This window comes from Nymphalis io, chromosome 22, assembly GCF_905147045.1.
Source record: "Nymphalis io chromosome 22, ilAglIoxx1.1, whole genome shotgun sequence".
Classification (NCBI taxonomy): Eukaryota; Metazoa; Arthropoda; class Insecta; order Lepidoptera; family Nymphalidae; genus Nymphalis; species Nymphalis io.
In genome coordinates this window covers 521556-544869 of record NC_065909.1, presented here as the reverse complement: position 1 = coordinate 544869, position 23314 = coordinate 521556, and the positions used below count along the sequence as shown (strand labels likewise).

The following is a 23314-nucleotide window of genomic DNA, read 5'->3' as shown; positions in this document are numbered from 1 at the left end:
AATAAAATATTTTCTAGTTCCCGCCCGTAGCTTTACCCGCGTGTGAGGTAGGGGGAGGTTTTAGGTATCCTATATCATTATCTGCACCCCTTACAATGTGTGAACATGTAACAAACATACGAACTCACTTTCACATTTGTAATGTTAGTAAGGATACCATCATTCTTGATTATTGGTATACTACTATATGTGAACCAGTAATGATGCCACTTCTACCTTTGTCTGTATTCTTATTTGTTAAAAAGTTTATCTGAAAATGGCTGCTTTTGTCTGCGCGAGTAATTACACAGCTCGAGCGAAACCTGTCCGCGCCACGCTTCATAGTATTAGATTTTTTTTTACTAAATAACAATATTCGCTACACTTTGAAAGGAATTTTATTAAAATTTCGTTGATGACTCCGGTGTAAATAAGGTATTTTTAATACAACCTATCTTATGCAGGATGAACAGACTTTGCGGAGACGGAAACTTGGAATTCACAATAACAACAACAAGTTTGTATTTACTTCTCGTGTTTGTACAATGTTTGCTACTGTTTCAAATTAAATTAAATTTCAATTAAAATGATCAATATTATTGTGGATACATACCATATTGTTGTAAAACTTCGGAACTAGTTTTACAATAATATTGTATGTATGTAGTTCCGAAGTTGCAAATAGACCGAAAGATATTTTTTTTGAAGAATTAATGCGTTTGTATGCTAACGCGTTACCCTAAAAACCATAATATAGTAATATAAAATGTTCTCTTCAAAAGTAGGGGGATAATAGCCCAGCGGTGGGCTATATTTACAGGCTGTTACTTTTTTCACTAATCGAGCATTATCAAAGTGTCTAGCTTGCTAGATATTAATTATTGGATTTCATATTTATCCTATTATATTTGCAAATGTTTTTGTCAAGGCTTGTTCTCAAAGGGGTAGGCAGAAAATGTCCCATCGCTGGACAGAAGTTCTCCAGGTTAAGGAAAAAGTTTGGAGTCATTTTCACCACACTAAATTTTCTATAGCTATTAAATTTAATAGAATCAAATCCGACACATGATATATTTATAGTATGAGCCTTTCTGAATAGGTACACCCTTAAAATTCTAAAGCTCGGGCTTGGAAAGACTGCCGAGGTTGGTCCCATATGACCTTTTCAAACAAAGTGTCCTATTTCTTATCATCTTCCATATCAATATTGACGTTTGTTTTTATATATTGTTAAATATATATTGTTATATATTGTTAAATAAACTTAAGAATATAATTGGTACATAAATAATAAAATAAAACCAATGTACGATGATACGCTGCGCGTGCGTGTATCCATGTGTTAAGTTAATGTTGCATATAACTTTCTGACATTAATTCACGATTGTGTTCTACTGATTTCAATTTAAATCTTTTAGAATTAACACGTTCACCTGCAAGTTAACGAATAAATGATATGTATATGTATATCTCCATATAGTATAGTAGAAATAGAAACAGCCTGTTAATGTCCCACTGCTGGGCTAAGGCCTCCTCTCCCTTTTGAGGAGAAGGTTTGGAGCTTATTCCACCACGCTGCTCCAATGCGGGTTGGTAGAGTACACATGTGGCAGAATTTCAATCAAATTAGACACATGCAGGTTTCCTCACGATGTTTTTCTTTACCGTTAAGCACGAGATGAATTATAATCTCCATATACGAATACAAAACGATATTCCATGATTGATTTTTCGCTAAATTTTTTCCAAATAACATGTCGAGTCGTTTATATTTACAGAACCATTATAAGTAAGTCAGATTGCGAAATGTCGTTTCAATCCATTTAGAATTGATCATAATAAAAATTGTAATACCGCTCTAACAGTGCCGATACAAAATATTTGAATAACGGGAAACCGTTTTCTTCATCTTATAGTTTATCTTTCATGGCATAATAAAATATATGAAAGTAATTCTGGAAACCGTTTCGGGTCGAGAAATTCACGAAATAAAATTTTCTGATGCGTCAGGAATCTGCGTTTTACGAGTTTCTTGGTAAGAATCAAATTTGGTTACGTTGTCGAATCGAGATGAAAGTAGATAGAGTTTTATAAACTCATTTAATTATGTTGATTTTTCCAAAGCCTTTGTTTTTGGTTTTCGATGTAAAATTTTATAATTGTTCATTATGGAAAACCGTATTTTAATTATGAAAAATAAGATATTGTTTTACATATTTTTCGCCGTTTATTTTGTAGGGTCACTGACCTTAGGGGTTGATGAGTGATGCCTGGCTGCCGCGGAGTGAGCTCGGCGCGTGGCGCGGTAATGGAGCCGACGGAGCGCGCCGCCAAGCCGCTCCGGGGAGCCGTCACCGCGGGCCACTGTCATACTGCCTTCTGGACCTATCACGAGGAGGTTCTTTATCGACATATCATAGCATAATTATTTAGTAAACATAATTTTATTCAGAATATAATTTTAAGCGAAGTATACCCATTCAAATCAGAGCCAGCATCGACATGCTCTCAGCAACAAAGAAAAATATGGTAAAGAAACCTGGGTGTGAAATGCTCGCGGTAATGTGTAGTTACCAACCGGCACTAATACAGCGTGATAAGTAGGCACCGTCAGTCATAATATATTCTAACACCTAGCAGCGATAATTAGTATTATTGTGACCCGGCTTGAAGGGTGTGCGAGTGTAAGGTGTGTACCGTAACAGCCTGTGAATGTCCCACTGCTGGGCTAAAGGCCTCCTCTCCTCTTTTTGAGGAGAAGGTTTGGAGCTTATTCCAGCAGGCTGCTCCAATACGGGTTGGTGGAATACACATGTGGCAGAATTTCAGTGAAATTAGACACATGCAGGTTTCCTCACGATGTTTTCCTTCACCGTAAAGCACGAGATGAATTATAATCACAAATTAAGAACATGAAATTTCAGTGGTGCTTGCCCTGGTTTGAATCCACGATTATCGGTTAAGATTCACGCGTTCTTACCACTGGGCCATCTCGGCTTCTAAGGTAGTTGTGTGAGCCAGTGTAACTACAGGCACACGGGACATAACATTTCAGTTCCTAATGTTGGCGGATCATCGCCAATAAGTGATGATTAATTTTTCCCAGTGACAATGTCTATGGGCAACGGCTACCACTTAGCGTCAGGTGACCCATTTGCCACCTATTATAAATTAAAAAAAAATCCGCAACCCTTATCCTTAAGAGTATATAAGTCTTTACCTACATATGAGGTCTTAAAAAGCTACCGTTAGGAAATCGAGGTAGTCCAACATTCACATAACAAAGATCCTTCTGGTATTTACCACTTGACATTTGAATCGTGTATTCTCGTCGTGGGAATTGACTCGTGTAACAATCCTTTATCGTCCTTAACAAATGCTAACACGAATTTGTTAGCATTTGTGATTGGCTCGTGTACTTCAAGTTTGTAGACATGAAGATAACACTCCCATGGAGGATAGTGACTTTACGAGTAAGAGCCGAATTGCAAGGTGATGTTCTATCATTTTCACATGCGTTGCTTAAGTCAAATTTGTTTAGTGTAACATAATTTTGAAGCAATTCCACCCAGCTAATTGAGTTGATATTTTGCACATATTCATTAATATATTTTTTTAGTTGAATTATATGAATTAAATGAAAGATCGTTTTGAAAAAGTTTTACTTCCTATAATATAATCTATTGAACTATCGCGGGTAGGTTTAACTTATTTTAGTTGAATATAGTAGGTTTTTTGTTATTAGCAAAATTAAGTTATGGAAAAAAATACCAGTGACGAGTTTGAATAAAAAATTTCATAAAATTTTAAATACATTTTTATAATGTAAAAAATTTAGTATCTGAAATACTAAAGCAATAATATAAAGAATTTTGATTTAATATATCATATAAATATATTTTAAGCAATAGATCTTTAAGCTACCACTAATAATTGCCTTTTAAAATTGTTTTGTAAATTATAAATATCCGGTACGAGATGTGTATCAATTGTCACCAATGGCGAGTCACAACAACGTAGATGATATAAAAACCCTCTCTATGACAAATACATTTATATGTCAAAGTCTTTTTATCTACAGGCATACCAACATACATTTTTATATATACGATTTATTTATTAGTCTTAAAGAAACAAGTACTGGTTGAAGCCGATTTGAATACCAAGGTTGTAAGTGTATTAACCAAACCTGCGGCGTGTTCAGGGGAGGGACGAGATGATTGGATCTTGGAAGCCTGGTTACGCCCATCCGACTGAAACAAACAAAAAGCCTTCATATATTTTAAGCTTTTCAGTTAAATGTTTCTGACGCAAAAACGTTTTACTTCTGTAACGTTTCGTTGCACATGCTTGTTTTTATATTTTACTGCATACACAACGACACATTTTACATGGGTTTTCTTTATTATAGATTTTAATTTTATTATTTATTAATAATTAACAGTCGGTCGGTATTTTTTTTTCCATGTTATGTTTTTATAATTATAATTGAAATAGAATAATTATTAATTCGGTCATATTCATATATAAATATTAACTCGAAAACAATTTATCGCTTGCGTTATTATAAAAAAAAGAGATAGAGACAACGAGCTGAAAGATAAAGAAGGGAATACAAAAGTCTTTATGTACTTATGGGAGCATGTTTAATGATTAAAATTCGCGCACGTACACAAGCTGTCTTAAGTATTATTTTAAAAAACTTTATATTTAATGAGTGAGAAGGGGCAGGTGTTATGTATCCGACATCGTTTTCTGTGTCCCTGACGTGTATGTAAAACAGTGATGATTGGTCCAGGAGTTCAGACGTAAAAACGTAACAAATAAACAAACTAACTTTCTCATTTATAATATTAGGGATTACCCTTACATAATCAATGGGATTGATAATTTGTAGGATCAGAATTAACAAACAGACCTGACAAGAAAGACGTAAGTCAGCGAGATTATATATATTTTTTATCAGTAACAGCCTGTGAATGTCCCACTGCTAGATAGCAGATTGCTGGGCTAACTCCTCCTCGCCCTTTTCGAGGAGAAGGTTTGGAGCTTATTCCACCATGCTGCTCCAATGCAGATGGTGGAATACACATGTGGCAGAATTTTAGTGAAATTAGACACATGCAGATTTCCTCACGATGTTTTCCTTCACCGAATTATAATCACAAATTAAGCACATGAAAATTCTGTGGTGCTTGCCCGGGTTTGAACCCACGATCATCGGTTAAGATTCACGCGTTCTTACAATTGAGCCATCTTGGCTTTATATTTTTTATCAACAAAATAAATTGGTGTTGTTGTTATCTGCACCCGTGTGAAGTCAGGGCGGGTCGGTGGTATAAAACAGAGTGACCTCGTTCCATCCAAGCAGGTATAAAAAGTTGTATTCGTGATATGATAACGATCATCATTCCCACCACACGCCTTTATATCACACCACACCTTCAGTAATAAAGACGATACCCTAAAGAAATATAGACGTCTCGTGTTATTTCAGAATAACTTGAGGCGTCTATAAAGTTTATATATTTATTTAGTACGCTAACTATGTGCATTGCACATTAACGCAAAAACAAAAAAAAATTGAATTCCAATAATAGTAATTGTGATGCTGTCTGGACATAATAACATACATGTACATTAAACTTATTAAAAAGCCGAGATGGCATAGTGGTAAAAACGCATGAATCTTAATCAATCGTGATCGTGGGTTCAAAACCGCCAAGCACCACAGAATTTTCATGTGCTTAATTTGTGATTATAATTTATCTCGTGCTTGACGATGAAGGAAAACATCGTGAGGAAACCTGCATGTGTCTTTCACTAAATTCCATGTGTATTCCACCAATCCGCATTAGAGCAGCATGGTGAATTAAGCTCCAAATCTTCTCCACGAAAAGGGAGAGGAGGCCTTAGCCCAGCAGTGGGACATACATAGGCTGTTACTGGTGACTGATTCTATTGCATTGCATAAATTATAAATCAATTTTATTTTGCAGCAGTGTGATATTCACAGCCTGTTACAATTACTACATTAAACTACCATACTCAAGGCTGATATATGATATAATAATGTAATGAAAATTTAGTGGTGCTTGCCCGGGTTTGAGCCTACGATCATCGGTTAAGATTCACGCATTATAACCACTAGGCCATCTCGGCTATAACCTGCATGATATAATGTAATGTAAATTCAACTTGGTAATAATTAACATATACCTGAGCTAATATACGACCTTTTTATTCAGGATATGGACGAATTCTCAGGAGGGAGTAGTCGTGAGCGAAATGGCTCGTAAGTTATATGACGACAAAGAAACAAAATGGCGAACGATGTATAATTATTTACCTATTTGTAAATTGTTGGTGCTATATCACTACATATTAAATAAACCATATAGCTAATAGTATTTTTCTTCCTTTTATTCCAATTACCTATGTAATAAATTTCATAATAATTTAATTCTTAATTTCACACTTTATTTGTTCATAAAATTTCAATGTATATCTAATTATTATATTTGTGAATTAGAACTTGAATTGTAGTTATATTTTGCACCTGTAATTAAGAAGACGCTTGATTTATATAGCTTTATGATTAACGACTTATTTGTATTTATTAGTGTTGATAAATAAATAAAGAAATCCCCCCGTTGCGTCTATCTGTCTGTCTATCTAAATGCGATTAATTCAAAAAACCACCGAAAGTATTTTCAAACGGTTTACACCAATGCGCAGAGAGATTAATGAGAAAAATTTTGTTACATAATTCATTAAGCTTTTTTTAATTGGTTGAAATATGACGATGATTGCTGAAGATATCGGAAAAAAAATTTACGATTCGGAGCTATACTGACGCGCGCCGCGTAAACTATTACGTATTAAGATATAAATATTTTATTCGTGCCAAGTTGAAACAGGTAGCTAGTATTATATTAGGTCCTTGCATATGAAATTAGCGTTTTGTCGTACTGACCACTTTGATCTGAAATATTTTCAATTCAATATCTTCAAATTCAAATTTATAAATTCATTTAGATGGTACATTTGAGTTTTGAAAACCGTCATTAATTTTTTTCTTTGGCGTCGCTTATTACCGCACAATGGAAAACATGAAATATCGGTATATTTACGAGTACGAGTTCTACCGTGGCACCAGTACTGCAGAAACAGCTCGAAGGATTAATGATTTGTACGGCGCTGGTGGCACAAAATAAAGTACGGTACGTTTTTGGTTTCAACGTTTTCGTTCTGGAAATTTCGACCTTCAGAAACAAACCCGTGGACGAACGGAGACCAAAGTGGAAAATGAAGAATTAAAGGCTATTGTGGAAGCGTATCCATCACAAAGCACTTCAGAGATAGCTGCAGGTTTCGGGGTAAGCGATAAAACTGTATTAATCCACTTGAAGCAAATCGGGAAAGTAAAAAAACTTGAACGATGGCTACCTCATGAATTGAGTGAATCGAACTTGCAAACACACGTCGACTGCTGTGTTACTTTGCTCAACCGACACAATAATGAAGGGATTTTAAATCGAATCATTACTTGTGATGAAAAGTGGATACTGTACGATAATCGGAAGCGCCCGTCGCAATGGCTAAACCCTGGAGACCCAGCCAAATCCTGCCCTAAACGAAAATTCATTCAGAAAAAGTTACTTGTAAGTGTTTGGTGGACTAGCGCCGGTGTCGTTCACTACAACTTTCTAAAATCTGGTCAAACGATTACGGCAGATATATATAATAATAATAATAAAAATATTACCCTGACTCTTGCAAAAAAACTGAAACGACGACTAGCTTATATACATAAAAATAGACCTGATAATTTACTTATTTCTAAATAAAAAAATGACGAACTTCCATACAAAGGCTCTCAAGGTTGGAGCGCGTTGGCGATGTAAGCGATGGTTAACATTTTTTACAATGCCAATGTCTATTAGGGTTAGTGGCCACTTACCATCAGGTGGCCCATATGCTCGCCCACCTACCTCTACTATAAAATAAAAACACAAACTTGTGTCACATATAGAATTTCTATTTATCAATGTAGCTAACAAAAAAAAAATTATTTGACAGGCACACTTACAAATATTCTTCCTAATAACCTATCGAAGTATTTAAATAGCATCATTAATATATAACTTAGTGTAATGGGCGGCTATTGTACCAAACTTGGTCCCAATATCCAAAATATCAACACCTCTTTGTCACCTCACATGTCACCATTGTCCTTCACGAGGGGACAATGCGTTGCAATTTACTTGACATAATAGACATCGGACCATTGTACTGTAACTTTAACAAAACAAAGGCTCGTATATTAGCTAAATAAATGGGTCACCTAACCCAATAAGCCGATATCGTTAAAAGCTATTTTATTGTAAAATCGAACTACTTAAAAATAATGCCAGTAAATGCAATAAGCGATGAAAGGCGAAACCCGATTACTGACACTCGGAAGTATTGCTTCGTAAGCGTGTAGCAGCGTCTAGCGACCGGCTTCTTTTGGACCAACTGATTTTTATTTACATTTATTGATTTTGTTTTACAATATGTAGTGATGAAAATCGATCAGACTAATTTTTTTTAAGCTGAAAAGTAAAAAATAGAGAATTAACTTTAAAAAAAAAATATGTTACTTCCGAATTTTGTAGACAATTAGAGTAAAATTTGATTTACTTTAATAATACTAATTTATTAAAGAAACTCACAAATCTGGGGACACGGTAGTGCCCCGCCAAGACGAGACAACGGAAGCGCAGGGCACTACATAACTTTTCTCGAAGCGTTTCGTCTTTTTTTGTACCCATCTAGATTCGGTTTCCTTTTTTCATTTTAACAACATTGAAAAATATATTTTCAATGAATTTAAAATTTCTGTCAAATCATAGCAATGTCCTTCAATTTACAAATGCAATAAGTGAACTTCATTGAGATGCGATATTGAACACGATAATTATGGCAATCAATGTGTATAAGTGTCAATACAATACGCATTGATATACATGTCAACATCTGACATTTTGATTGGAGTACATTGAGTTCTGTTTGTGGAGAGGGCTCTTGATTTTATACACGTTGAAGAAAGTGCGCGTTAAACTTGTAACCCCTTTTATGAAGCTCGTTACTGATCCTTAACCCAAATAGGGATCGCCTTGAGCGGTTAGGTTAGGTATGCCCCTCGGGTGACCCTGTCTTTATGGGCAATTTACATTTATTGTGACCACTGTTCTATGTGTTCGCATTTTATAGGATTGACTTTAAGTTTGATATTGTAGTTTTTAATGAGTTTTTTCATGTGTATGGTATGCGGTAAAAACTGGATACCGAATAGGCCACCGGATCAACTCGTATGTAATCTCTAAACTTCTCTTAATCCTGAAATAGCATAGATTCTCCTCTGGTAAATAGAAGGCTTAGAGCTTTTTTAATCTTGTAACTTCAGTGCAAATTTGTGGATATAAAAGCGGCCGAATTTCACCACCTGCTGAAATATAAACACAAATTAAAATGTGACCCTTGTCCGGGTTTGAACCTTCGGTTCACATTCCACGTCAAAACTGGGTTTATTATACATAAAGTTTGTGAAATTATAATTGTGAACAATTTATGTTTTTTTCTAGAACATTCATCTAAGTTTAAAGCGAATTATTTAGCAACTGGTACGCATATAGATGAAAGTATTAAAAAAAATCCTGAAAGCTCTCCAAATAGATGTCAAACAAACATCACTGTTCACGTGGGAAGCTTGGAAGCCATAATTGAACAAGATTGAAGTTAAAAGCAGGCAGGTCCACGTTACGTGGTGAAACGCAATAAAAGCATTCTCGACGATTCTCATTTCTCTGCGTATTAAAAATTGAATTTAGACTCAACGTTCACACAATGCGAGGCTATAAATATAAGTTCAACTCAAAAATCTTTCTTAAAATTTATTTGGTTGATGTTTTACATATATGACGGCGGCAGCAGACGGCTGAGCGATAGAGCTGTCTTTATCTATGTTTGGTGGTACGGGGTCCATCACGATATTGTATCAAAATAAACTCGATGTAGGTATAACCAAAGATTTATTATCGCAAATCACAATCCACTATAAAGTATAAGTACTAGGTAGATAAACCGAAAGTTTCTCCTTGGAAGTTTGGACTGGTCGGTTTCTCAAACGCAAGTATTTTTTACACAGTCCCCCCACTTTCCAACACGACTCTGTCCGCGTGACTTCAAAAACAAATGACGTAACCGCGTTTACCCGTTACTGCTATAACCAAGTCAGCGACTTAATTAAAATTATTGTTTTTCCACGACATATATATTTAATTTTTTTTTTAATTTCAAAAATAAATGAAAATACGCGTTCCACACTAACATTTCGTTCGTTACTGTTATATTTTATAATTTTAAATTCAATAAATAATTATTTTAACGAAAAAAAGGCACGAAATCACTTTTTTCTCGACATGAAGAGAACTCCGCAGAGCCACAAGTGGAGCCACAGCACCGGAGAGCCAACGGATGCGTTATATTGGGACAATCCTGAACAGGTCGGTTGGAATGAGTTGAATGGAGGCACAGAGAGTTCACCTGTGTTTCCGCACATACGAGTACTTATATATAATACCTCCTGCGCAATGTACTAAGCTTTGCTATCATTGGCTGTGTAAAATCGGTCTGGGGATATGATCAATCATCATCGTTATCGTCATATCCTGTTAGGAAACCAATTAATACTTATTATTTGGTTGATATTGTTATGCTTTAATTTTTTTTAACGATCAAATTTATTAATTCACATAGCGAATATCTGCGTTACTTGTGAACCGTGAACCTAAAGTGATGTTGAAATAAGTGCGCTTTGAAAGAACAAACGTTGGATCAAAGAGCGACAAAGGAATTGAATTAGATTTACTTTCCATTTGTTGCAGCTTCAGGATAGTTTTGCTCTTTTCTAGTTCAGTTAAATTTGTCGAAAAGTTACGGCGACTTTATTATTATTTTTGATTTATTGTCAAGTAGTGTTTGAAGAGTTCACAGGAGAATTTCCAAATTGTTTATGAATTATTTAGTTAAAGATTTATATATAAAGGTTTTAATGGGTGACTGATGTCAGTACATAAGCATGACGTAGTGAGATTGCTAAGAAGGGGTTTTTCGTGAATCCACAGCCGGAGGTTACCAGTTCAAACTTGGTCAAAACAACTGAATATTTTCCACGATGAGAGAAAATGTCGTAAGGAAACCTGCATTTCTGGTTAGAAAATCTGCCACATGAGTTTCCACAAATCGGAGTAGCATAAATAAGCTTTAAACGTTTCCTTCAAGAGACCTTAACCGATCAATGGGATGTTGACAGGATGACTTAATTTTGTTAAATTTATTGTTTTATATTTCTATGTAATGAACATTTTCGACATGTAGATGGAACATTTTCGACAGAAACACTTTTTGATAAAAATAAAGAAGCAATGTCTTTGTTACAGTAAGCACGCGACGCTGAAGCCACGCAAACGTTCGCGAACTTCTAGTATTTTATCTTGCAAAATCAAAGCAATTTATTCAATAAATAACATTTCAAAATATACCTCTGATTATAACAATAAAATAACTCAGACCTGAGTGATACAGCAAAACTCCCTGTCGGCATGACTTTTTCCGATACCTTCAACAATCATTGCCATCTTTCAGTCAATTTTATACAACATTATTGCATTATACATCTAAACCTTCCTCATGAAACACTCCGTTCATTAATGCAAGCCGTGTAAGAATCCATTCGGTAGTTTTTGATTTACCAGCGGTCAGATAGACAATCGGATAGACGGACGAGATGTGCCCTCTTCACCTTTGATTTATAATGTCGTCATTACCCATTTTTCAACTTACATCACTATAGTTATTCTCATATTTTATCTTGCTTTCAAAATAATAAAAGCAAAATACCGCTCGTTTTATTATGAAACGTTACAAGTAACACGTCCAAATCTGTACGTCAAAACACTTTAATAATATTTGTGCTTATAATGTTTTTGAGGTTATCATTTGGGTGAATGGTATCAGTTTTCATCTAATGACTCTCTCTTTCTCCCTCTCATTAAGCCCAGTGAAGCACTCCAGCAAATTACGCAATGAGAACTTATTGAAATGGCTTTGAAGTTGGAAGTTCGACTAATGTTTGTTGTTTAGAATTAAATGGTTTAATATTTTATTCAACTACAGCGAACAAAGACCGCTTAGGTCCACATTGTTGAATGCAATAAATTTAGTATTGAGCATTGAATAAAATAAAAAAGAGAAAATAAAACAAAGCTTCCGATAAAAAAAAATATAATCCGGGTCTAAGCGCAAAGCTAGCGGATTAAAAATAGATGCATGTACAACAGATACACCACTCATCACGAGATCTTCTGAACTATACGTGAGCAATTTCAAAAAAATTTGAACCGTAGGTTTTCGCCGTGTCCCTCAACTTTGTTTAATTATTTTTTCATGATGAATGACGATTAGCAGAATATATTGATTAAAGTGAAAAAGTGTTCGCTCGCAAGTTTGGGAGGCCGCGTCTGACAAAACTTAAAACTAAAAATGGTGGGGTCGTTACCTCTAGGCCTGAGATTGTCGGAGAAGTAGAGAGGTTTTATGGGCAGTTGTTCTCTTCAAGATCGGATAAACCCGTGGGAATCAGTATTGATGACCAGCGCGCCCCTCTTATGCGCCATTACTCCGAGGAGCTCCCGGTCGTTGACCAAGGAGAGATTAGGGCGGCTCTAGAACAGCTTAAAAACAACAAAGCTCCGGGAGATGACGGAATCACAACAGAGTTGCTTAAGGCAGGCGGGACTCCGGTCCTGAAAGAGATAGCAAGCCTCTTTAATTCCGACATCCAACATGGCAAGACCCCGGAAACGTGGAGCGGGAGTGAGGTGGTACTGTTTTTCAAGAAAGGTGATAAAACCCTCTTGAAAAACTACAGACCAATCTCCCTCCTGAGTCACGTGTATAAGCTGTTCTCAAGAGTCGTCACAAACCGTCTCGCCAGACGACTTGACGAGTTCCAGCCCCCAGAGCAAGCCGGCTTTCGATCAGGCTACAGCACCGTGGACCACATCCATACTGTTCGGCAGATTGTGCAGAAGACCGAAGAGTACAATCAGCCGCTGTGTATGGCATTTGTGGACTACGAGAAAGCCTTCGACTCCATCGAAACCTGGGCAGTGCTCGACTCATTGCAGAGATGTCATATCGATTGGAGATATATCGAGGTACTGAGATGTCTGTACAACGCCGCTACAATGACTGTCCACATCCAGGACTGTAAGACGAAGGCGATCCAACTGCGCAGAGGGGTGAGACAGGGGGATGTAATATCCCCGAAACTGTTCACCAACGCGTTGGAAGACGTTTTCAAAACGCTGGATTGGACTAGGTATGGAGTCAATGTAAACGGCGAGTACATCTCACACCTTCGATTTGCCGACGATATCGTCATCATAGCAGAGTCGCTGGAACAACTCACCGAAATGCTGCGTAGCCTAGGCGAGTCTTCCCGGTGTGTCGGTCTCGGTATGAACTTGGACAAGACCAAGGTCATGTTCAATAGGCATGTCGTGCCGGGACCGATATACGTCGAGGGGAAACCTCTCGAAGTTGTTAGTGAATATACCTACCTAGGACAGATAATACAAGTCGGTAGGAACAACTTCGAGAAGGAAGCCGATCGAAGAATTCGCTTGGGATGGGCAACATTTGGCAACCTTCGTCAAGTCCTCAAGTCGTCTATACCGCAATGTTTGAAGACGAAAGTCTTCAACCAATGCCTCTTACCTGCCATGACATACGGTGCCGAAACGTGGACACTAACTGCGGGACTAGTCCACAAATTCAAAGTCGCTCAGCGTGCTATGGAGCGAGCTATGCTCGGAGTATCTTTGAAGGATAAGATCAGAAATGAGATTATCCGGAAAAGAACCGGAGTCACCGACATAGCTTGCAAAATTAGCAGGCTGAAGTGGCAGTGGGCTGGTCACGTATGTCGTAGGACCGATGGCCGTTGGAGCAGACGAGTCCTAGAGTGGAGACCGCGAATCGGCAAGCGCAGCGTAGGGCGCCCTCCAGCCAGGTGGACCGACGACCTTAAGAAGGTGGCGGGCACCAACTGGATGCGGAAGGCGGAGGACAGGGAGCTTTGGCGCACCTTGGGAGAGGCCTATGTTCAGCAGTGGACAACGATTGGCTGTTGATTGATTGATTGATCACTATAGTTATTCTCATATTTTATCTTGCTTTCAAAATAATAAAAGCAAAAGTAACACTACTTGTAATGTTTCATAATAAAACGAGCGGTATTTTTCGTCGTTTTGAAAACGTCTTCCAACGCGTTGGTGAACAGTTTCGGGGATATTACATCCCCCTGTCTCACCCCTCTGCGCAGTTGGATCGCCTTCGTCTTACAGTCCTGGATGTGGACAGTCATTGTAGCGGCGTTGTACAGACATCTCAGTACCTCGATATATCTCCAATCGATATGACATCTCTGCAATGAGTCGAGCACTGCCCAGGTTTCGATGGAGTCGAAGGCTTTCTCGTAGTCCACAAATGCCATACACAGCGGCTGATTGTACTCTTCGGTCTTCTGCACAATCTGCCGAACAGTATGGATGTGGTCCACGGTGCTGTAGCCTGATCGAAAGCCGGCTTGCTCTGGGGGCTGGAACTCGTCAAGTCGTCTGGCGAGACGGTTTGTGACGACTCTTGAGAACAGCTTATACACGTGACTCAGGAGGGAGATTGGTCTGTAGTTTTTCAAGAGGGTTTTATCACCTTTCTTGAAAAACAGTACCACCTCACTCCCGCTCCACGTTTCCGGGGTCTTGCCATGTTGGATGACGGAATTAAAGAGGCTTGCTATCTCTTTCAGGACCGGAGTCCCGCCTGCCTTAAGCAACTCTGTTGTGATTCCGTCATCTCCCGGAGCTTTGTTGTTTTTAAGCTGTTCTAGAGCCGCCCTAATCTCTCCTGGGTCAACGACCGGGAGCTCCTCGGAGTAATGGCGCATAAGAGGGGCGCGCTGGTCATCAATACTGATTCCCACGGGTTTATCCGATCTTGAAGAGAACAACTGCCCATAAAACCTCTCTACTTCTCCGACAATCTCAGGCCTAGAGGTAATATACATATATAAACTATAGTGATGTAAGTTGAAAAATGGGTAATGACGACATTATAAATCAAAGGTGAAGAGGGCACATCTCATCTGTCTATTCGATTGTCTATCTGACCGCTGGTAAATCAAAAACTACCGAATGGATTCTTACACGGCTTGCATTAATGAACGGAGTGTTTCATGAGGAAGGTTTAGATGTATAATGCAATAATGTTGTATAAAATTGACTGATATATTATATATGACCAGCGCGGACGCAGTGTTGAAATATTTTGTGTGTGTGCCAATTTCGTTCCTCAGGTATGTGACCAAGTTTTACTATTATAAATCACTTTAATTTAATAATTGTTATTGTTGACGTGTTGCATAATATTTGATATCAAAACGTTAATAATCTTAAGTACAGTAACAATGTAAAACTACAAGAAGGTAGCATTATGTGACCTCCGTTTTGTGACTTATTCTACGGTCACATTTAACGGAACAGCAGGTCACAACAGGTCGGAATGCACAAAGCTTAGTTCATATTGAACCGACTGACCAAATAAATGTGTCAATACTGTTACAAAATGTTATCAATATAGATAATATGTGTATCATATATACTATGATATGTGTATATATATATCATATATTTTAATTTTTTAATCATTATAATTAAAGTAATGTGAGTATGTAAAACATACTCGGAAGAAAATCTTGGAAAAGAAAATAAAGTATAAAAAAATGATCAACTGGCATTAAAGCCAATTAAGATTATATGCCAGAAATTTAGCTTTTCGTTTCTAGGTCGGAAAGCAAAATGTATGTCATAATAGGTACACATTTAGGCAATTTTGAAATCATGTAAATACAACCTTTTCTTTTAAGACTTCCATTTTGTCACTGTGTCCCTTCAAAATTATGAAGTTAAATCTATGAAATCTACGAGATTTACGATTTAATTCCGTGCGGCCATAAATATATAAATGCCAGTAAATATATTAGTTTTCGAAAAAACTACTTATAGAAATACATACAGAGTAATATTAAAAAATAACAAAGTTAAAAGCGACTGAGTCACAAAACTGAATAAAACACATTTATTTTGTGTAAATCCTTGAAGCTACGGCTATTTTCTTTGATTTATCAAGTGAAAATACGAATTACTAGTTTGGTTAAATTTAAAGATGGCTTATTAGTTTTATACTTTTCTTTAATTTTGCTTTTAAATAAAGTCGCACAACGGAAACAATTACGCCACAAAGTATCTTTTTGTTTTGATATTTAAGAGAAAATACCTCGGATTCCGCGTTCCTTCTTATTTTTCTCTATAATAAACTATATTCCCTAATACATTATGGTAAAGTTTGTAACAACAAACACCATTATAAATAAAATATTTTTTTACAGAAGGGTACAGTTTATTTTGAAATTGCTCCCGTCCGATTGACTTGAAATTTGTCACATTTACTTATTCTCCGATCACTAAGAACGGATTCACTAAGAACGGATTTTACGCAAATCCTATCCAAAATACATTTTACTTCTTATCTACCTGTGCGAAGTCGGGACGTTCTTAGAATGAATTTAAATCGTCATTTTACAAAATATATTTTTTATAGTATAGGTTGGCGGACAAGCATATGGGCCACCTGATAAGTGGTCACCAACGCCCATAGACATCAGCATTGTAAGAAATGTTAAACATCGCTTACATCGCCAATGCACCACCAACCTTGGGAACTAAGATGCTATGTCCCTTGTGTCTGTAAGTACACCAGCTCACTCAACCTTCAAACCGGAACACAACAAAACCAAGTACTGCTGTTTTGCGGTAAAATATCTGATGATTGGGTGGTACCTACTCAGACGGGTTTGCACAAAGCCCTACCACCAGTTTATAACATTTTATATAAAGATATATGTAGTTATATTTTTCATCAATCATACAAATGTAATAATTTACAATTAATTTGATATATATATATTATCGAGCTAGTACTCGATAGTATATTATTTTGTTGGTGATCAAGCTTAATCATAAGCTTGATCACCAACAAAATAATATTATATTTGACGGGCCGGTTGGCGTGGTTGGTAGAGGCCTTTCACGCCGATCGTTGTGGGTTCGATTCCCACCCAGAACAGACATTTGTGTACATGAACATGAAATATATATAAATATAATAAGTAGTAGTAATAAAAAAGCTTCATTTATAAATAAATTTTCTTAAGAATTTATTGATAAAAATATATATTATATGGGCAATTTTATTCATTTTAATTAGAAACCAAACTCTAAAATTAGCATGTTCACAGGTAACGCTTTAAACCCGCATTGATATTTAAATTATATATTCGAATTAATTTCCAACTTTACTATAACCAGAGTACACTTGAAGGTGGAGCCAGGTTAAAGTCGTTGATTTAATGGCTTTGTCAATATTCAAAGAGCCCTTTACATAACGACAAAGGTGGAAAGCTGAATTCGTGCAAATACATCGGATTTATTAATGATATATGAACGATTGAATTCAATTGACGTTTTTGTGAGAATTAATAATCTTGTTTTTATTATAAAACAGTTTTTTTTCTGTAAGAACAATATTGATTTAAGGCGATAAGCTATTTTGATGCGTGTATTATAACGATTCTTATAAATGTTAAAATGATGATCGGGCAATTTATGGTAAACGGTCACCACTGCCCATATACATCGGCACTTTGAGAAATATTAAACATCACTTAGGTACATCGCCAATGCGCCACCAACCTTGGGAACTACGATGTTATGTCCGTTATAACAATACTAATTACAGCTGTTTGACTGTAGAATTAATGATACATAAGCTATGTATCATATAAATGTATGTAAATATAAAATAAATAATGTTTTTCACTGTGTTATACCAACTACACCAATAATATTATATTGTCAAAATGAAATATGTTAATGGCTGTAACTCTATAACAGATTATCCGGTTGAATTGTAAAGTACTTTAAGTTAAATCACGAGCAAGAAGTCCGATTTTCTAATAGTTCTGCTAAATTATGCACTACAAAATGCTTGATTAATTTGCTTTTATTTATTTATAAAACAACACTATTCCACTTAAATACTTATGTCTAATTTAACTTCCAAAGTTCGAATACCAACTTCACGGACATTCAAAACGAACGAACCCATCATGGATACCATAGATTATTCAAGATCTCGACCAATGTTACCGCTTGAAAAGGGTACACACGTATTTGAAAAGTGTCTAAATTAGATTCTTTAACGCTCATAACAACAAAACACATTTTCAATTTGCCATTTCCAAATTTCGCGCGTAAGAAGAAAACGCTGGACGCAATGGACGCTCTGTGGTCATTAAGGCTGTGTAAATAAATGTTGCATTGGTTACGAAAATAATAAAAAAAAAAGAATAAAATCTAGTTACGCTGATCAGTTGATAGTTCAGACTTTTGAGTTTATAAAGTCGTGTGACGTATAAATAGCATGGCGGCTAGTTCATGGTGCTGAAACACAGATTTAAAAAAAATGTTTGAATTGAATTTGTTCGAGCGGTTACTTGAAGCAGCAATAACAAAACGCAAAAATGACAAAGAGGACAACGATTGGTCCTGTAAGAGAAATTTAAATCATAACGACTTGAACGATCAACCAAGTAAAACGCATATCATTTAATACGCCTTTCATTTTTTTTTAATTTCAAACGTTAACAGAATTTTAAAATTAATTTTTATATTTATAGTTTTTTTTAAAAAACATCCTAAAAACACCCTATTCAATGTCAAAGTTGTTTATTTGCCTTTAATCCTCCCGTCGTTAGAATAGCCATATTATACATGAAATTTGTTAGTACATGCTTTTGAACTAAACTTAATTAATTATTCAACTCACATACGTATTTTCTTTACCTTACGTTCATTTGTGTGAATGTTATTTTCAGAAATAATTAAACGCCACAGAAAACACTTCAATTAAGCGTCCAAATTATTTGACCCCTTTTAATCCTTTAAAATGTCTTTGCATTAGTGATTCATTACTTAGCTAGCAATAAATGAATACAATTTTCTTCAATTGCTTGTTCTTTAGATTCGTGTAATTTTAATATAGGTGGTAGGGTATTTACCGGTCTTTGTGGCGACCACCGACAAATATATTACTATTTTAGCTATGAATTTTTTTAATTTAATTCATAATGAAAAAGACCGATATCTTTAAAATTCACCTCAAACACTTATACTGGGTGTAAAGTCTATATTGCTTGATCCGTGGTTAGTGATTACTCGTAACTAACGATCGGTTGACTGAATGTCTACGTTACATATATGCTATTTCGAAGATTTGCAAACGAACTCTGCGACACTTCTACCATCGGTAAGCGAAATAATCGTTTTTTGAATATAGTAACTAGAAATGACTTAACATTGAAACAAATACACGTTTTAAACGAACTTAATTTTATAGTTCTACCCTGGATAAGCAATCATATTCCCTTCATAAGCCATTTTTATTCTAGATTTGTTTTATAGGATTTGTCTTTGTAGTAAATTGACATAAGCCTTTTTTTTTTTTTGTTTCGCTGGAAAAACGCGTTTACGTGTTTCCCCCACTTGAAGTGGTGGGGTATGTGGGACTCGCCGGCGCCGAGCATGCGCCGGAATACCCACTAAAAAACCAGCTGTACCCACACCGCCTACACCCACAACAACCGTGTCCGGTAAGTACCTGCGTCAGCCTGAATGTGAGTATTTCGTGACTCCGTTCCACCCAGCGACTCGAGTGGGGGCGGACCGCCTCCACTGTCACCTGGCCTGCCGCGGGGACCTCAGGTCCTCCTCCCACCTGAGAATCAAGGCTCGCTGGGCTAGGGCCCTGACTCGCTCAACCTCCGCTGACCCTGGACGGACGCCGCTTGACCTCGTTTCCACCCGGAACCGGTGCACTTCCGTAAGCACCTCTGCCTGGAGTTCCCAGGGCAGATCGCTCGCGAGAAGTGTCGCTGCCGTCCATGACACCGTACGGTACCCACGTATCGCTCTCACCGCTATGACTCTTTACGGCCTCCGCAGAAGAGCTCTGTTACGAGCGGTGAGAGCATCCACCCAAATGGGTGCACCGTACAACGCCATGGAGCGTACCACGCCAGCGTATAAACGCCGACATGGTGTTTCCGGCCCTCCTACATTGGGTAGGAGGTGGCCCAAGGCAGCAGCAGCGCTTATAAGCTTCGGGCCGAGTTGGATAAAATGCTGCCTGAAGCTCCATCTTCCGTCCAGGATCAGGCCCAGATACCTCATCTGGGCTTGCTTGGTTTGCTTTTGATTAAGTCACCGTCCCTTGGACGGTGATAGACGCCCCTCGAGGGGGACCCCGACGTGGACCGTGGAATAGGAGGGCCTCTGTTTTTGTGACAGAGACCCTCAAGCCCAGCATCCCAATCCGGTCCATTGTGAGCGACATTCCGACCTCGGCCAGGCGGGCCGCATCCTGAAAGGTCCGCCCCGTCGCCGTGATGAGGGTGTCATCCGCGTAGCACAACACCCTCATCCCGGTAAGCATAGGGGCCCTCAGGAGCTAATCGAATCCGACGTTCCACATGATTGGGTCGAGTACCGACCCCTGTGGAACGCCGCAGCCTACCCAACGGTCCCGGAGATATGCCCCCAACAGCCTTCTGAGATAGAAAGGCACCCCGTGGTATCGGAGTGACTCCCTTATTGTCTCGAAAGGAAGACTGTTGAAAGCGTTCGCTACGTCCAGCGATACCGCCAGGAATACATCTCCTTGGGCCACCGCCTCCGTGGTCCAGGTCTTTAGGGCGTCCAGGGCGTCAATGGTTGATCGACCCTCCCTGAACCCGTACTGAGCCTCTGAAAGACCCGGCCCCACCTCGTTGAGATGCTGAATAAGACGGGCAGCGAGGATCTTCTCGATGAGCTTGCCCGTCTCATTCAGCTGCACAATTGGCCTATATGCTGAAGGAGATTCGAGTGGACGCCCCTCCTTCGGCAACAGAACCAACTTTCCCTCCTTCCACAGCTTCGGAAACTGCCCACTGGAAAGACATTCATCAAACAGTTCCCGAAGCCTCCCACCTAGATGTTCCAGGGCATCACGCAGAACAGGTCGTGGAACACCGTCCGGACCCAGCGCTGTGGTTCTGGATCGAGGGCCTCAATCGATCGAGGGCCATCTCCATCACTCGCTCCGTAACGTGTGGTGGAGCCGCACTCTCATCTGTTACAGAGCGAGGGAAATTGACATAAGCCTGTTACTAAGCCCACCATAGTCCACATATTAGGTAGAAGAGAAAATAGCAATCAAATTTAATTGATTACCTAATTTATTTCAACCACACGAGCACTTTTAAATCTCTATTCCACATGTATATAATGTCAGCTATATGCTTTGTTAGTTTAGTTACCTATTATTTAGTATCCCAGGTGCTTAATAAAATAGATTGAATTTTCTCTAAAGTAATTTTCAGTAGCAGTTAACAAGTTGATAGCTTGTCTGTCTCTCTCTTTTCTGTCGTGTCGTGTTGGCTTGTTTCAGCGGACCATAAGAGATAGGAAATAGAATGTCAATAAAACGTATGCTTTGAAATTAAAGTTATAACTATAAAAACGACATCTTCCATTTTTTTTATAGAATAGGAAGGCGGACGAGCATATGGGCCGTCTGATGGTAAGTGGTCACCAACGCCCATAGAAATTAGCGTAGTAAGAAATGTTAACCATTGCTTACATCACCAATGCGCCACCAACCTTGGGAACTAAGATTTTATGTCCCTTGTGCCTGTAATTACACCGGCTTACTCACCCTTCAAACCGGAATACAACAATACCCAGTACTGCTGTTTTGCGGTAGAATATCTGATGAATGGGTGGTACCTACTCAGACGAGCTTACCTAAAGCTCTACCACCAGTAAATTACTAATGGTCCTATTTACTCCTTCAATTAAGGGTAAAAATTATCTTATATATTATTTTTCTAAATATATATTAACATCTCAAAGTTCTAGAAGGGTATAATTTGATTATTATGATGGATGGCAATAGCCCTAGGAGTCAGGATCGAACCGACATTTTCGATCGCTAGACCCGTAATCCCGTAAACCATTGCACTATTGAAGCTAATTAATTTGGTGATATGAATCTTGACGATTATGAGATATGAATTCAGTTGTATTCATAATATTCAATAAATCTTGTTTATTTATCATAAATTATTTTGTGATTAAAATTAACATGAAAACGAAACAAACTGTTCCCAACTAAACATTCAATTTAATACAAACAAAATTTTGAATTTGTTTCTTTACAAGCCTGCGTCAACATTTAATTATACAAGTCTTGTGCCTACCAAGTGATTATAATCTGTAGAGTGGAAATTTCTAATTATGATTTGTATTTACAGTGAAGTCAGTTTGATAATAAATAATAATAATAATAAATGAAATAAGCTCCAAAAACGTTCACCACAAAAAGGGAGAGGAGGCCTTAGCCCAGCAGTGGGGCATTCACAGGCTGTTACAGTTTGATAAAATGTCACAATGAATACGATCATTGTGACACTGTTTTTGCGACGTAAATTTATACTTCTCCCCATATATTTCATTATGGGCTAATTGGTAAGAAAATTATAATAAGCAGATTGACACTTCTAACGCTACTTATCCGAGAATCTAAGGCTCGTGGTAGCAGAAACTTTTTAAAGGTAAGTATTGTTTTTACAAACTAGCTTGTTGTATGTGTATTGAACTTACTGTCTATTGTGATTCCTTATATTTAAATTTAATTGACAAATCGTTAGGTGGTACGGGAGGAACCGTTTATATACTTGAAATTAATGGCTTAGAGTATATAAGTATTGACTATAAACATACTTTCGTGACATTATTATAATATTATTATTTACTATTTATTCTATGTTACTCTATTTATTATATTTAATTAATTCCGTTAATCATTATTAATTCCTTAATTTCAATTTAATTTATTGTATTGCATAATTATTGTAATAATGTATTGTAATTTGTAAAATATTATTGTTGTCATTTCGTCTTTTAATTTTATTTATTGTTGTTGTATTTTCGTTTCGTTGCATGTGATCTAGTTGGTGGAAATAAATGATTTATTATTATTATTATCACTTGGGAGTGTAGTTTTT

General features: G+C 37.3%; 1 protein-coding gene across 1 annotated transcript in view; it reads right to left on the bottom strand.

Moving 5' to 3' along the window:
- LOC126777044 (uncharacterized) overlaps positions 1–23314 on the bottom strand; it is a 138602-nt gene that overhangs the window by 98989 nt on the left and 16299 nt on the right. The window contains exons 2-3 of the mRNA XM_050499893.1: positions 4169–4232; positions 2228–2364 (exon numbers count right to left, since the gene is read on the bottom strand). Of these exons, the coding sequence (XP_050355850.1) occupies positions 2228–2350 (123 nt within the window). The 5' untranslated portion in view covers positions 2351–2364; positions 4169–4232. The remainder of the gene's footprint in view (positions 1–2227; positions 2365–4168; positions 4233–23314) is intronic.